At 45.7% G+C, this 14790-nt stretch overlaps 1 protein-coding gene across 1 annotated transcript; it reads right to left on the bottom strand.

Moving 5' to 3' along the window:
- Window positions 1–8602: 8602 nt before the first annotated feature.
- LOC114163588 lies at window positions 8603–12618 on the bottom strand. Its single transcript, XM_028047894.1, has 2 exons — window positions 12456–12618; window positions 8603–12357 (listed from the first exon to the last, which is right to left on the bottom strand). The coding sequence occupies exons 1-2, from the start codon at window positions 12616–12618 to the stop codon at window positions 8603–8605; spliced, it is 3918 nt and encodes a 1305-aa protein (XP_027903695.1).
- Between the last annotated feature and the right edge of the window lie 2172 nt (window positions 12619–14790).

Raw genomic sequence — 14790 nt, 5'->3', positions numbered from 1 at the left:
CTTTATCTTTGTTTTGCATTACTTTAGTTTGAATTCCCTAAGTTGGTTTCTAGTTGATTTATTTTGGTTGACTTGTTGACTTTGATCCAAAGTTGACCTTTGACCAAGATTAGATTAACTTAAACCAACATGCTAATCCTTGTTTGTCTTGTTTTGTAGGTAATTAAGAGAAAGTAGAGCCTGGCTAGGTGGCACTTGGTGATTGGAGCACTTGGATGAAGTGGAAGAGAGAGGAAAGCAAAAAGCATAAAGCAAAAGCAAAAGTAGACATGTACCTTGTCTCCTTTTGCCTTTGTGGTTTATGCCTTAGAAGGTCACTTGGTCTCCTTCCTCTTTTGGCCTAGAATCCTCATGGGAATGCCTCCACCAATCATCTCCCTTCACTTGGCCAAGACTCACTCTCACATTAGGTTTAGGGTTTGCTAGTTAATCCTTTTTCATGTTTTTGTATTTGCTAAAGGACCCCTATGAACTCCTATTTAAAGGGTGCTCCTTATCTTGTAAAAGGATTGATCATTTTGTTTCTAAACTATTGTGTTTCAACCTTTAAATTTTCGTGAGCTCTCCTTCCTAGAAGTGAACTCACCTTTGCCTTATCTTGCTTGCAAGTGGCGGCACCATCACTCATCTCTAGGGCTTGGTTGGCTTAGATCCCCCCCTATGAGTGGCGTGCTTCTTCCATTCTTCATCTTCTATGCTTTCCATTTTTATTGTTTCTTCTTTCATTTTGCTCTTTAGTGTTGTTATTGCCGTGTGTGTTTAACCTTGAATCCAACTCTCTTCTTCCTTTCATGAGCTTGAGAAATGAACCTTCACATCTAGATAGCATGCTATCTTAATGTCCAGTGAGAATTTTCAAAAAGCTTTCTTAAACAACTTCACCATATTCATAACTCTAAAAGGGAACAAGATAATCCTTCATCAAAACCTTTATTTAGTAAATTATAATCTTGTTTACGAAGAGAATGATTAGTTATTTTCATTAACTTATAATTCTATTTTCATCTCTTTGTGACTTCTCTTGCTTCTCCTTATTTTCTTCTTTTCTAAGAGTCTTTTTTAGGGTCTTGAGAGACTACATTTCTTCAATCTCATATTATTTGTGTGTACCAATTTTCATTCTTATTTATGGTTAGTATGTTTTTTTTTTCTTTCTAGTTGGTTGTATTGTTGTACTTTTATTCTATTTTGGATTTGTACTAAAATTAGAAATGCATTTCTTTTGCCTAGTTTTTTTTTTTTTGGTACTTTTCGCTTTACAAATTTCAATAGTTTTTTTGCGTATATTTTGACGATGAACTGAAATTTTTCTACAAAATTGTTAATTAGATTAGGGGTTAGTCTTTTGGTGGATAATAGATTAATTGGAGCATAATTAAAAGTTATGTTTTATGTAAAAATATAATTCAAGTTTAGGGAAAAAAAGACTTATCAATTGAGAAGAACCTAAGTTTTTGTGAAAAACGTATTAGACGTAAAAAGAAACAATTTGATTAAAACATTGAGAATGAAATTGTAAAAGCTCTTCAAGAATCATTTAAAATTGATTACTTTTTGTATATTGTAGATAAAGAAATTACCACACTTCATAGTAGATTTGAACAATTTAAAAAATATATGAAGATATTTCTTGTTATTTATGTGGTGTTAAAAAATAAAAGTCATTAGATTGTGCATTTTTGAAAGAAAAATGCTTAAATCTTGAAAAATATTTAAAACATGATAATTTGTTGGATAATGATGGATTTGATTTATTTTCATAATTAAATATCTTAAGCAAAATTATAGGTTTGAAAAATGATAAACCAATTGAGATTCTTAATTATATAAAAAAAAATTATATACTTCTCCAAATCCATATATAACCGATAGAATTTATAAAATAATGTTAGTGTCAGCAATGTCTCAAGAAAGACTAAATGGATAATATCTATCGAAGAAAAAATGTGAAATGAAATTAATTATAACAATTTAATAAATAATTTTTGCATAAAAAAACTCAAAAAATAAATTTTAAATAAAAAGTATCATTTTTTAAATTTGCTTTAGGTATTCCAAACTCTTCAGTCGTCTCTAGTCACAACCGTGACCATCATGACCTTTTTTCTAACATGACCATCATGGCCTTTTTTCTAACTCTGTAAGTATTATTATTATATTCACTACATTTCTGGTACTGTGGGTCATGAAAAGAAAGAAGCAAAGATAAATGACCTTTTTTCTAACATGACCATCATGGCCTTTTTTCTAACTCTGTAAGTATTATTATTATATTCACTACATTTCTGGTACCGTGGGTCATGAAAAGAAAGAAGCAAAGATAAATGATGTTGATGGAAACGTATTGGGTTTTCTTATCTATCTAGCTAACTTCGACATATTTTGTGTTGATTCCAATTTTTTCTTTTTTTATGAAAGAGAGATAAGAAAAACTACTTTAATCCATGTTAGACCTTAGTTTGTTGAGTAGCATAGAGGAGATGTTATCTAATGGGTCCATGTGTTATTCTTACATGGAAGATATGGTTGCAAAAGAATATGTATCTTTGAAAATTTTCTTTGCTCGCGAGAAAGACCTTATGATTATCCTCTCTCTTTTACCTTTTTTTTCCTGCTAATGTTAATAGGATGTTTGGATGAAACGATTTATTTAAAATGAACTTAAATTATTTTGAAGTAAAATAAGTTTCTCGATGAGATAATTAGAAGAAAATTAAAATTTTAGAATTCTATTAGCGTTTTCTAAGTTACTTAAAATTATAAAATTTCAAATTCCACCTAAAAAAATTAAGAATTAAAAATTCATCATATTTTCAAATTCATAGTTTGAATCAAATTGGACTGAGTTGATTCGACTCAACCTGGGTCTGGATAGACTCAACTCATCAATCCAACTTAATTCAACATGACCATGACAAAATGTCTTGGCCCAACTTAACTTAGTCAAAATTTATCTTATTTGTCTCGATGCTACCTAGGTCCATCTCAACTTAGAATCAATCCGGCCGAACTTGACCCGACATGGATCGCATCCAACTCGAATAAACGTAATCTAGTCCCGACTCAATTTGACTTGGACTTGAGTTGACTGGCTCGACCTAAGCCCAGGTTGACTCAACTCGATCTGAGCCCAGGTTGACTCAACTTGACTTGAGCCAAGTTGACTCAATTTGATTAAGGTTAGGATTGACTCTCCTTAACCTAAGGTACACTTTACTTGCCTAGGTCTAACCTGGTCTTGATTAAATTAAGACCCACCTGAACCTAGCTCAACTCAGTTGAATATGGATCGGCTCTAACTCAGATGAATGTGAGCTCACCCCGACTTAACTTGACTTAGGCTTATATGGACTCAGTTCTACCTAGGCCTGATCCAAGCTTAAAGAATTACATAGGACCCTAGAGATTGTCACTAAGCTTTTATGAGTAAGTGAATTAGAAGCTTTGTGTAGAGAAACATAGATGTGGACAAAGAGGAGTATGATAAGGAAAATCAGAAGGCATCCTTTGTGAAGTAAATATGGAAAATTAAAATAATAGAAGAATTTTGTATGAAAATTAAGCGAAGAACCTAAGTCGATAACAAATAAACCAAAAAAGTTATGCACTCAACTCCATTGACAATATCTCCTTTAGTTCATAAGTACATGTTAGCCCTCATGGGTCCAACAAAAACATATTGATTGTTTTGTTAGACATTAAATAAATGGGTGACTAATTATGTTTCTAAAAGTTCATAGTTTCTTCTTCAAGTTATATGGACAAACATTTTGTCGTTGGACTCTAGCAAGTGTTGGGAATGGTCTAAGTGTGAATCAAAGTTTCACATTGAATAGAATTGATAAAGTTAAACACTATATAAAATCAAAGGCCCATAACCACATTGTCTTAAGGTTTTGGGGTAAAAGTGATGTCAAATGCCTTATATGTGTAAGACCAATGTCATATATATAAAACCACAATCTCTCGATGACTATAACCCTCATATGAGACATAACCCAACAATGGTATCAGAGCCGATGGTTCGGAGTGACTGACCGCATAACCATAATAAAAAGGGGTTACCATATACCTAAGGGGAAATATACCATATGAAAAAAAAAAAGACTCACCCTTGAGGGGAGATTGTTGGGAATATCCCAAGTGTGAGTCAAAGTCCCACATTGGATAGAATTGACAAAATTAAATACTATATAAGATCAAAGACTCATAACTACATTGTCTTAATGTTTTTGAGTAAAAGTAGCATCAAATGTCTTATATTGTAAAATCAGTCTCAATGACTATAATCCTCATATGAAACATAACCCAATAGCAAGTTAATTTCAACTACCAACAACGATAGCAACTATTATTCAAATTAAATGTAGGTAAAAGTAAAATTAGATTTTATTTTGAATATATAAAATGTAAAATCAGTTGCAGTGTTATTACATATATTTTTTTATTTATGACATAATTTTATAAAATCTTAAAAATTGATACTTTTGAATTTCAAGTCATGTGAGAATAACATAATGATGCCAAGTATATAATAAGTAGTAAGTTGAAAGATATAAAGTTAAAGAGGAAATGGGTATAAAGTGAATAGAGAACAAGTATTATATAAGATAAAAATAATTTTCTCTAATCATCCAAAATTCAAAATAATCTTCTTAAATACTTTGTTATTGGTAGGTGTTCTCAAGGGACCGAGGTCTGTAATCCACAAATCAACCAAGGGTCTTGTACGTCTTCTCGGGGTCGGTCTTCTCTCGTCCAAAGGGGGCTTGGGGGCGGCGCAGGGGACCTGCAAAAGACACTCCGATGCCTAAGTCAGCACTGGTGATGTCAGGGTTTCAGAGAATAATTAATGCGTAATGAATGCATGGGATAGTGTGCTATTTATACCTTTTTTACCTGTGGGTCCTACCTGGGATGGGCTTTCTGGCCCAATACTCCTTTTTAGCCATTCTTGGGTCTAGTGGAAGAGTGGAGAATTTACCAAGGGGTCCTTCAGATTCTTCAAGTGTTGGCGGTGTCCGGTGCTCGGCCATGAGATGCGTAAAGGGGGCTTTCTATTGGGAGGGTGCCTTTGCATGGGAAACGGCTGTCAGGCTTCGGCTGCTGGCCACGTGGTTTAATGGGGGAGTGTGGAGCCAGGTGGGGGCCGTGACGTCCATGTGGGGGGGCTCTTGTGTGGTAAGCAGCTCTGCGTGGTAGGCGGCATCGCGCTCTCTGATGGCTGCCTGGTTCCGCGCGAGGGTGTCTCTGTGAGGTAGGCGGCCATTGTGCTCTCTGATGGCCGCCTGGTTCTGTGGGAAGGTGTCTGTTAGGTAGGCGGCCATTGTGCTCTCTGACGTCCGCCTACTTGGGTATGGTTGGGACATCAGCCTCCCAGTCTAGAGGCAAGAAGTGACGTGTAGACTTATTTTGCAAATTTCATTTGTGGTTCTTGGCCGTGTACTATACTAGCCTCCCAGTCTAGAGGCATGAAGTGACGTGTAGACTTATTTTGCAAATTTCATTTGTGGTTCTTGGCCGTGTACTATACTAGCCTCCCAGTCTAGAGGCATGAAGTGACGTGTAGACTTATTTTGCAAATGGCCGTGTCGTAGTGATAATTGGCCGGTACCTCTGAAGGGGTGCCAGGGGGTGGTACTGTTTGATCTGACATTTGGTCAGGAGTTAGGTTGGGTGAAAAGACGTGACTGCTGGTGTCAGAGTTGGCTTTTCGAGGAGATTTTTGGCGGCTGGGCCTTGGGCTTTTTGGGGGGGTTTGGTGGGAGGTGAAGGGTTTTGGCTAAGTTCTTTAAATAGGAGTGGAGCCATTCGTTATTTTCATTGCTCTTAGCTTCTGGTTTCGCTGCGGTTACTGTGCTGTCGCTTTGCTTTGTTGGTGTTCGCGTGCCGCCTGCTGTTTGACGAGTGTTGAGGTATGTCGACTACGTCTTCTAGTGGTTCGAATGAGGGTGATTCGGGTGCGAGCTTTGGTGGGCTAAGGTTAGAGTTCTTGAGTTCGTCAGAGACGTTGCACATTGAGGTTGAGCGGGAGGTGCGTGAGGATCCGGCCAATGAGCATGCGGAATCGCTCTGGCCGAGAAGGGGTGGGTACGAGTGGGTTGCTGAGGGGGTGAGGGCGTGTTCTTCCAAGTATCGTTGGTCTAGGTTGCTTAGATCGTGGATGAATAGCATCTATCTGTTTGAAAGGGGGGCGGACCCTAGTATGGTGGCTATTGAGAGGGTGAGTGCTGTGGAGGCCGTGTGTCATGGTCGCGAGGGGTTGGAGGGTGACTTTTTCTATATGTACGCATGTATGTTTACAAAGCTTCACGTGCGGTTGCCGTTGGACGATTTTTCGATGGGGGTTCTACGCCTTTTAAACGTTGCGCCGACGCAATTGCATCCTAACAGTTGGGGGAGTTTGCAAGCTTTCCGGTTGATTTGTAAAGCGCTTTACCTGACGCCGACCCCCGAGAGTTTCCTGTATTTTTACATCACGCGTCCGAGGGATCCGTTGTCTTGGGTATCTCTGGTTGGCAGATCGAAGATTAGCTTGCTGGATGGCTTCACGCAGTCGTTTAAGAGGTTTAAGGATGGGTTCTTTCGAGTGCGGGTGCTGCCTGCCGGGAGGCGAGTATATTATGATGATGAGGGGCGGCCCAGGTTTCCTTTCTATTGGACAAGTGCGCCGGCGCGCAGAGATGCATTGGCGAAGGAGGCCTTGGATGCGGATAGCCGGAGGGTGGTGGAGGTGTTGGAGATGTTGCCGGTTAGGGTGCCGGGGAAGTGGGTTGTTTGCTGTTATTTGACGGACAATCCTGGCCGTGACTTATGTGGTATGTTGATTTATTGTTGTTGGTTTTGTGTTGAACTAATCTGAAAAATTTTTCTTTGTGCAGGTGTGATGGCGCACCATGCCAAAAAGGTTGGTGGAGAAGTGGACTTATTTGCCAAGATCAGAGACCAGATGGCGAATGCCGCGAAGGGGGAGGGGCAGTCACAGGCTCCGAACCTGGTTGGCCCGGTTGTGGATACTTATAGACCTCCTGTTGCCAAGAGACCGGCTCCTTCTAAGATGAAGGGGGTTGGGAAGGATCGTAAGAGGCTGAGGGCTCTTGCGAAGACCGGGGGTGTTGGGTCTAGTGGGTCGAGTAACCCCGATCTTGGCGGCTTTGAGACAGTGAAGATTCAGATGAGGAAGGGCGTGGAGCTCAAGTTGAGTGACGAGGAGGTGGCCGTCGTGGAGGCTGCTGATCCGGGGCTAACTATGCGGGCCATGAGCGAGTATTTGGCGCGGGGTATGGTGTTGAGTCGGCGGGTGGCGACTATGCTGCAGGGGGAGCTGGCTGCGGGTGATAAAAAAAAGTTGGCAGAGGAAGTTGCTTCATTGAAGGTGCAGAGAGATCGCGAGCAGGCGGCTTGGGCGGATGAGAAAACGAGGCTGGAGGCCGAGGTGAAGAAATTGAAGGGGAGTGTTGTGGGTTTGGAGAAAAAATTGAAAGCCAAGCAAATGGAGTTGGACGGGGTGAACGCCGCCAAGGAAGCTGCTGCTGAAGAGGCTGCGAGTGAAGTTTTTGGTCTGCAGCAGGCTGTGTATAATGAACATGTGAACGGTTTCCAGAAAGCTTTGAGGCAAGCCGAGTTCTTGTACCGGGAGGTGTCTGTGACCGACTGCCGCTTTAATGTAAATCTGGATGTGTATGATGGTCGTATGCTGGATGTTGCTGAGATTAGCCGGCTCAGGGCTGAAAAAGAGGCGGTCACTGTGGCAAACGAAGATACATTGGTGACGACTCCAGCGGCCACCCTGGTTGATGAGGGGGTGGGGCAGGTGGAGGTTGGTGATGAAGAAGGCGATGGCGTGGAGGAAGACGCGGCGGTTGACGAGGTGGACGAAGCTGAAGAGTAACAGTAGTGTAGATATTGGGGGCGAGGGCGCCGAAATTTGTTTAGTTCTTTTGGTATGTCCGTGAGGGGACTATAATTTGTTTTGTCGGTGTTGCCGATTTGTTTTGGGGGCGAATACGCCGGGATTAAACTTTGGGGACAAGAATGTTATTATTGTAATTATATTTTGAAATTTATGGAAATAGTGGTGTTATCAGCTTTTAACTTTGTCGATTTCAATTTCACGTATACAAGAATGTTTAATTTTTCTCGCCTAGCGGCATGTGGTTGTTAATTTCCTCTAGCGGTTTTTTATCCTAGCAACACTTAGGAGTGTTGGTAGGGGTTAAGTTGGGTTCGACCAGCGGCACTTGTAGCAGTGGCTGGGAGCTAATTTGTTCGACCAGCGGCACTTAGAGCAGTGGCTGGGAGTTAATTTATTCGACCAGCGGCACTTAGAGTAGTGGCTGGGAGTTAATTTATTCGACCAGCGGCACTTAGAGTAGTGGCTGGGAGTTAATTTATTCGACCAGCAGCACTTAGAGTAGTGGCTGGGAGTTAATTTATTCGACCAGCGGCACTTAGAGTAGTGGCTGGGAGTTACGATGAATAAGAGATGCATAAACTTGTATTTCATTGATGGGTGATGCCTCATTAAAACCTTCCCGGCCAAAACCCTCCTTAGGGAAAAAATGCCGGGGTAGGAAAGAGTACATCAGATTACAAGTGTAGGTCAGCTAAAATAGAATTTGAGGTGAGAGATGTTCCAAGTGTTGGGAAGCGGTTCTCCAGATAGTTTCTCCAGGCGATAGGCTCCCTTGCCGACCTCTTTAAGTACTCGGAAGGGTCCTTCCCAGTTGGGTGAGAATTTGCCTTCGTGCTTGCGGGCTTTGCTAGCCATCCTCCACACGAGGTCTCCTTTGTGAAAAGAACGTGGTTTCAGCTTGGAGTTGTACCTTCTTGCTGCCCTCAATTTGGTCGCCAAGTCCCGGATTCGTGCCCTTTCTCTTGTCTCGTAAAGGAGGTCGAGGTGTGTGGTCATGCAGTCGGCGTTTATCTGCGTGTCGTGGTGTTGTTGCCGGACTGAAGGTTCCCCGATTTCCACCGGTATGACAGCGTCTGTGCCGTAAACTAGAGTATACGGTGATTCGTGGGTTGAAGACTGGGGGGTGCACCTATATGCCCATAGCACTTCGAGTAGTTCTTCTGGCCATTTACCTTTGGCTCCGTCTAAACGTTTCTTTAACTGCCCGAGGATGACCTTGTTGGCGGCCTCGGCCTGGCCGTTGGTTTGAGGGTGTTCGACGGAGCTCGTTATGTGGGTAATGTTCAGGTTGTGGTAGAAGTTAGCGAGGCCCTTGTCTATGAACTGGCGGCCGTTGTCGGTTATGATTGTGTGAGGGATTCCATAGCGGCAGATGATGTTTTTCCAAACGAAGCGCTGGACTTGGTTGGCTGTGATGGTGGCTAGTGGCTCTGCTTCGATCCACTTGGAGAAGTAGTCGACCGCGACAAGAAGGAACTTGACTTGGCCTTTCCCTGCAGCAAAAGGGCCGATTATGTCCATCCCCCATTTTGAGAATGGCCATGGTGAGGAGATGTAGTGCAGTTCTTCCTGGTGCCTGTGTGTAACCGGCCCGTGCTTTTGGCATTGGATGCATTTTTGGGCGTATGTGGTGCAGTCTTCTTCCATTGTGGGCCAGTAATATCCAGCGCGTAGTATTCTGGCGGCCATGGTTTTGGGTGCGGAGTGGTAACCGCAGATGCCTTGGTGAATTTCTTGGATGACATAGTCGGCTTTTTCCCTAGTTATGCACTTGAGCAGGGGCTTGCTGAAGCCTCTTCTAAATAGTTCATCTCCAATTAGCGTGTATCGTGCCGCTTTCCGTACCCACCCCTTTTCTTCATTGGGCGGGATGACCCCTGTTTCTAGGTATTTGATGAAAGGCTCCATCCAAGTGTTGGTGGTAGTAATGTTTAAGCACTGGTTTTGCTGCTCAATGGAGGGTGCGGTTAGGGTGTGTTGGAGGAGCGACTTGTATCGACCTTTCTTTTTGGTACTGGCGAGCTTTGAGAGAATGTCTGCCCGGGTATTGTCGCTCCGAGGGACGTGTTGAATTTGGAAAGTGTCGAAGTGCTCAGCCAGGGATACTACCATGTGGTAGTATTGTGCAAGGGTGGGATCTTTGATTTGGTACTCACCGTTGAGGTGTCCTACGGTGAGCTTTGAGTCTGTTTTGCATAGGAGTTTCCGTGCGCCAACGTCTTGTGCTAAATTGAGACCGGCAATGATGGCCTCGTATTCAGCTTGATTGTTGGATGTTTTGAAGGTAAAACGTAGAGATTGCTCTATGAGGACGTCTCCGGGCCCTTCCAGTACGATGCCGGCGCCGGCCCCTAGCGGGTTTGAGGAGCCGTCTACGTGCATGGTCCACCAGGTGTCACAAGGGGCTTGCTCTTGAAGGTCATTGGCGAAGTCTGCCAGGCACTGTGCTCGGATGGGTCCATGTGGTTCGTAGCGGATTGTAAATTCTGACAGTTCGATGGCCCAGGAGGATAGCCGACCGGCTAGATCAGGTTTTTGCAGGATCTTTTGTATGGGGTGGTCTGTTCTGATGATGATCGTGTGTGATTGGAAGTATGGTCGTAGGCGACGCGCCGCTGTTATGATTGCGAGGGCTACTTTCTCTACCATCTGATATCGTGTTTCAGGGTCTTGTAGGATGCGGCTCGTAAAGTATATTGGATGTTGGGTGTTGTCCCTTTCTTGGACGAGTGCAGAGCTGATGGCGTTTGCGGACGCGGCTATGTACATAACAAGGGGGAGGGAGAGATCGGGTTTGGTCAGGACCGGGGGGGTGGTGAGGAGTTGCTTCAGAGTGTTGAAATTCTGCTCGCAGGTGTCATTCCAGGTAAACTTCGTCGACTTTCTCAGGAGTTGGATCATTGGTTTGATCTTGTCTGCCAACTTGGGGAGGAAGCGCGAGATGGCTGTTAGTCTGCCTACTAGTCGCTGTACTTCCTTGACATTCGCGGGGCTTCTCATGTCTATGATGGTTTGACATTTTTCAGGGTTGGCCTCGATCCCTCGCTGTGTGAGCATGAAGCCCAGGAATTTTCCGCCGTCTACCCCGAACGTGCATTTTTCAGGGTTGAGCCTGATGTTGTAGGTGCGTAGGGCTTTGAAGACTTGCTCTAGGTCCGAGGAGTGTTGTTGTGCGTTGGGGGACTTGACGATGATGTCGTCGACATATACCTCTACTGTCTGGCCCAAGAGTGGCTGGAAGACTCTGTCCATCAAGCGTTGGTACGTAGCGCCGGCGTTTTTGAGACCAAAGGGCATGACTTTGTAGTAAAGGTTGGCTTCCTCGGTTATGAACGCGGTTTTGATTTTATCTTCATCAGCCATGGGTATCTGGTTGTAGCCGGAGTAAGCGTCTAAGAAGCTCAGTAGGGCGTGTCCGGCGGCTCCATCGACGAGTCTGTCTATGTTAGGCAATGGGTAAGCATCCCGGGGGCAGGCCTTGTTCAGGTCTGTGTAATCTACACACATACGCCACTTCCCGCTAGGTTTCTTGACTAGCACCACGTTGGCGAGCCAAGTTGTATACTGGGCCTCACCGACGAAACCGGCCTGTTTCAATTTTTCGGCCTCTGCCATAGCCGCTTGTCTTCTACTTTCTCCAAGCTTCCTCTTTTTCTGGGAGATGGGTTTTGCGTTAGGGAAGACGGATAGTCGGTGTGCGGCTATTCTAGGGTGAACACCGGGGAGGTCGGCTGCTGACCAGGCGAAGAGGTCAGCATTCTGTCTGAGAACTTGCTCTATGTGGTCTACCTCTCCGTCAGGAAGGGAAGTTCCCACCTGGAGGAAGTGGCCTTGCTGTTCGAGTGGGAGCTGCCTTGTTTCGCCCACGGGTTCAAGGCGTGTTTCGGAGTTTAGTCTGGGGTCCAAGTCATCGCCGTACAGAGTGGGGTGGGCTTGGGAATGTTCAACGTTGTGGGTTGTCAAGGGTGGGAGTGGAAGTTTCAGGCTGGCCATGTAGCATTCTCTGGCTGCACGTTGGTCGCCATGTACTGTGATGATGTCGCCTTCCGGGGATGGGAACTTCATTGCAAGGTGTGGGGTGGATACTATAGCGCCAAGCGCGTTGATGGAGGGGCGGCCAAGGAGGATGTTGTAAGACGTGTGGGCGTCGACGACCAAGTAGCGAATGGGAATGGTTTTGGTCTGCCTTCCCTCTCCGAATGTTGTGTGAAGGTCGATGTACCCCTTGGTGGGGACTCTCTCGCCTGAGAATCCGTATATGGGCTCATTGTGAGGGGTTAGGTCAGCGAGGGGTATCTGCATCTTGTTGAACGTCTTCCAATACAAGATGTCCACGGAGCTTCCCTGGTCAATGAGAACCTTCTTTACCGCGAAGCTCTCGACTTCTACAGTTATGACCATGGGGTCGTCTTGGTTGGGGTCGGTGCCCTGAAAGTCAGAGTCTGAAAAAGTGATGGGCGGCATTCTTCTTTGCGTTCGACTGGATATGGTGTGTATTTGTTGGATGGCCCGTAGGTGTCTCTTCCTCGATGAAGAGGACCTTCCTCCTCCTGCGAATCCTCCCGAAATCGTATTGATCGTTCCTCGTAGGGGTGGTCTGTCATCCGCTCGTCGCGGCTGTGGTTGCGGTGGTTCCCTTTGTTCCGCGTTCTGTACTCTGGCTGGCTCTCTCCTGGGTTCTCGGCGTTCGACTCGTTGGTCATTGCGTCGTTCGGTCCTCCTGTTATCGTTCCTGTCGTAGCGGGGTCTGGGTGGACCCACCCCAACTTCTCTTATATAATGCCTTAGGTGTCCAGCTCGGATGAGTTCTTCGATTTTGTCTCGTAGGGTGTCGCATTCGTCAGTGGTGTGGCCATTGTTGCGGTGGTAGTGACAATACTTGCTCAAATCTGCGTTTGGCGGGTTTTGATACTTCCTGGGTGGGGGAGGAGCTCCGCTTGCAGGACTTCATCGAGTATGCGGGACCGGGGTGCGTTGAGGGGGGCATAGTTCGAGAATTTTGCTGGTCTGCGCTCTGAGGGACGGTTATGGTCTCGTGGAATGGGCTCTTTGTTGGTCCTTTTGGTCTCTGTCCGCGCCGGGGCGGGTTGGGCATTGTTCTGGTAACGCCTCATGTCTTCAACCCTTATAAACATGGCCGCTCTCTTACGAAGTTCCTGCATGCTCAGGGGGGGGCGCATCGCCAGCTCGTCGGCGAAAGGTCCCGGCCTGAGGGAGGTCATCATGTACATCAATATGAGGTTAGGGGTGAGGTCCTTGATCTTCATGGCAATGGCCCCGAATCTATCGATAAAAACTCGTAGGGGTTCTCCTTCTTCTTGTCTGAGGTTGAGGAGGGCGATTGTAGTTAGATCATGCCGCCTGCTTGTGTCAAATTGCGTGGTGAAGGTGGAGGTGAGCGTAGCGAAGGAATCGATGGTGTAGGGGGGGAGGCTCATGAACCACTCTAGAGCCGATCCCCTGAGGGCTACTGAGAATGATTTGCACAGCACCGCATCATCAGTAGAGTACAAGCTTATTTGATTGGTATATATGGATACAAATTCATCTGGGTCCGTGGTTCCGTCGTAGGTGACTGTTGGTGCCTTCCACTTATGGGGTAGGGGTGTCTCCGTTATCCCATCCACGAAGGGGTGGCGGCGATTTCTTCTGGAGGCGAAGGAACTATAATTGCCGCCTAGGGTTGGAGCGGTGGGCCTGTATTCACTCTCGTCCTCAGTAGGATGGACGTCGAGTTTTGAATAGGGAGGGGGGTCATTCTTCGATTGAGGGGGGGCCTCCATCCTCGAATGAGGGGGGTTTGGCTCCCCGGTCGCTTTGTCTGTCTCAATTCTCCGCCTAAGGCGGGAGTTTTCTTCCCTTAGTGCTTGCATCTCTTCCGCATTTCTTTTTTTGTACTCCGCGAACTCCTCCTGCATCCTGGCTTGAGCTTCCAGGATGCGTGACACCTCCGAGGCGGGGCCGGGGTCGCCAGCCTCCACAGTCGGCACCAAGGGGGGGACTTCTGCTGTTCTGCTTCGCGTGGACACCATCTCGCTTCTGGGGTTTGCCTTGGATCTGTGAAATACTCGTCGGGCCCCACGGTGGGCGCCAATTGTTCTCAAGGGACCGAGGTCTGTAATCCACAAATCAACCAAGGGTCTTGTACGTCTTCTCGGGGTCGGTCTTCTCTCGTCCAAAGGGGGCTTGGGGGCGGCGCAGGGGACCTGCAAAAGACACTCCGATGCCTAAGTCAGCACTGGTGATGTCAGGGTTTCAGAGAATAATTAATGCGTAATGAATGCATGGGATAGTGTGCTATTTATACCTTTTTTACCTGTGGGTCCTACCTGGGATGGGCTTTCTGGCCCAATACTCCTTTTTAGCCATTCTTGGGTCTAGTGGAAGAGTGGAGAATTTACCAAGGGGTCCTTCAGATTCTTCAAGTGTTGGCGGTGTCCGGTGCTCGGCCATGAGATGCGTAAAGGGGGCTTTCTATTGGGAGGGTGCCTTTGCATGGGAAACGGCTGTCAGGCTTCGGCTGCTGGCCACGTGGTTTAATGGGGGAGTGTGGAGCCAGGTGGGGGCCGTGACGTCCATGTGGGGGGGCTCTTGTGTGGTAAGCAGCTCTGCGTGGTAGGCGGCATCGCGCTCTCTGATGGCTGCCTGGTTCCGCGCGAGGGTGTCTCTGTGAGGTAGGCGGCCATTGTGCTCTCTGATGGCCGCCTGGTTCTGTGGGAAGGTGTCTGTTAGGTAGGCGGCCATTGTGCTCTCTGACGTTCGCCTACTTGGGTATGGTTGGGACAGTAGGGAAAAGAAATCGAGGATGAGAATGATATTATAGAAAATAAAAACTGTGGAGATAAAGGATGAAATACTGTAGGTTTGATTTTTCC

This window comes from Vigna unguiculata, chromosome 9 (assembly GCF_004118075.2).
Source record: "Vigna unguiculata cultivar IT97K-499-35 chromosome 9, ASM411807v1, whole genome shotgun sequence".
NCBI classification, from domain to species: Eukaryota; Viridiplantae; Streptophyta; class Magnoliopsida; order Fabales; family Fabaceae; genus Vigna; species Vigna unguiculata.
The sequence above is the reverse complement of the archived record's forward strand: the minus strand, read 5'-3'. Positions and strand labels throughout refer to the sequence as shown.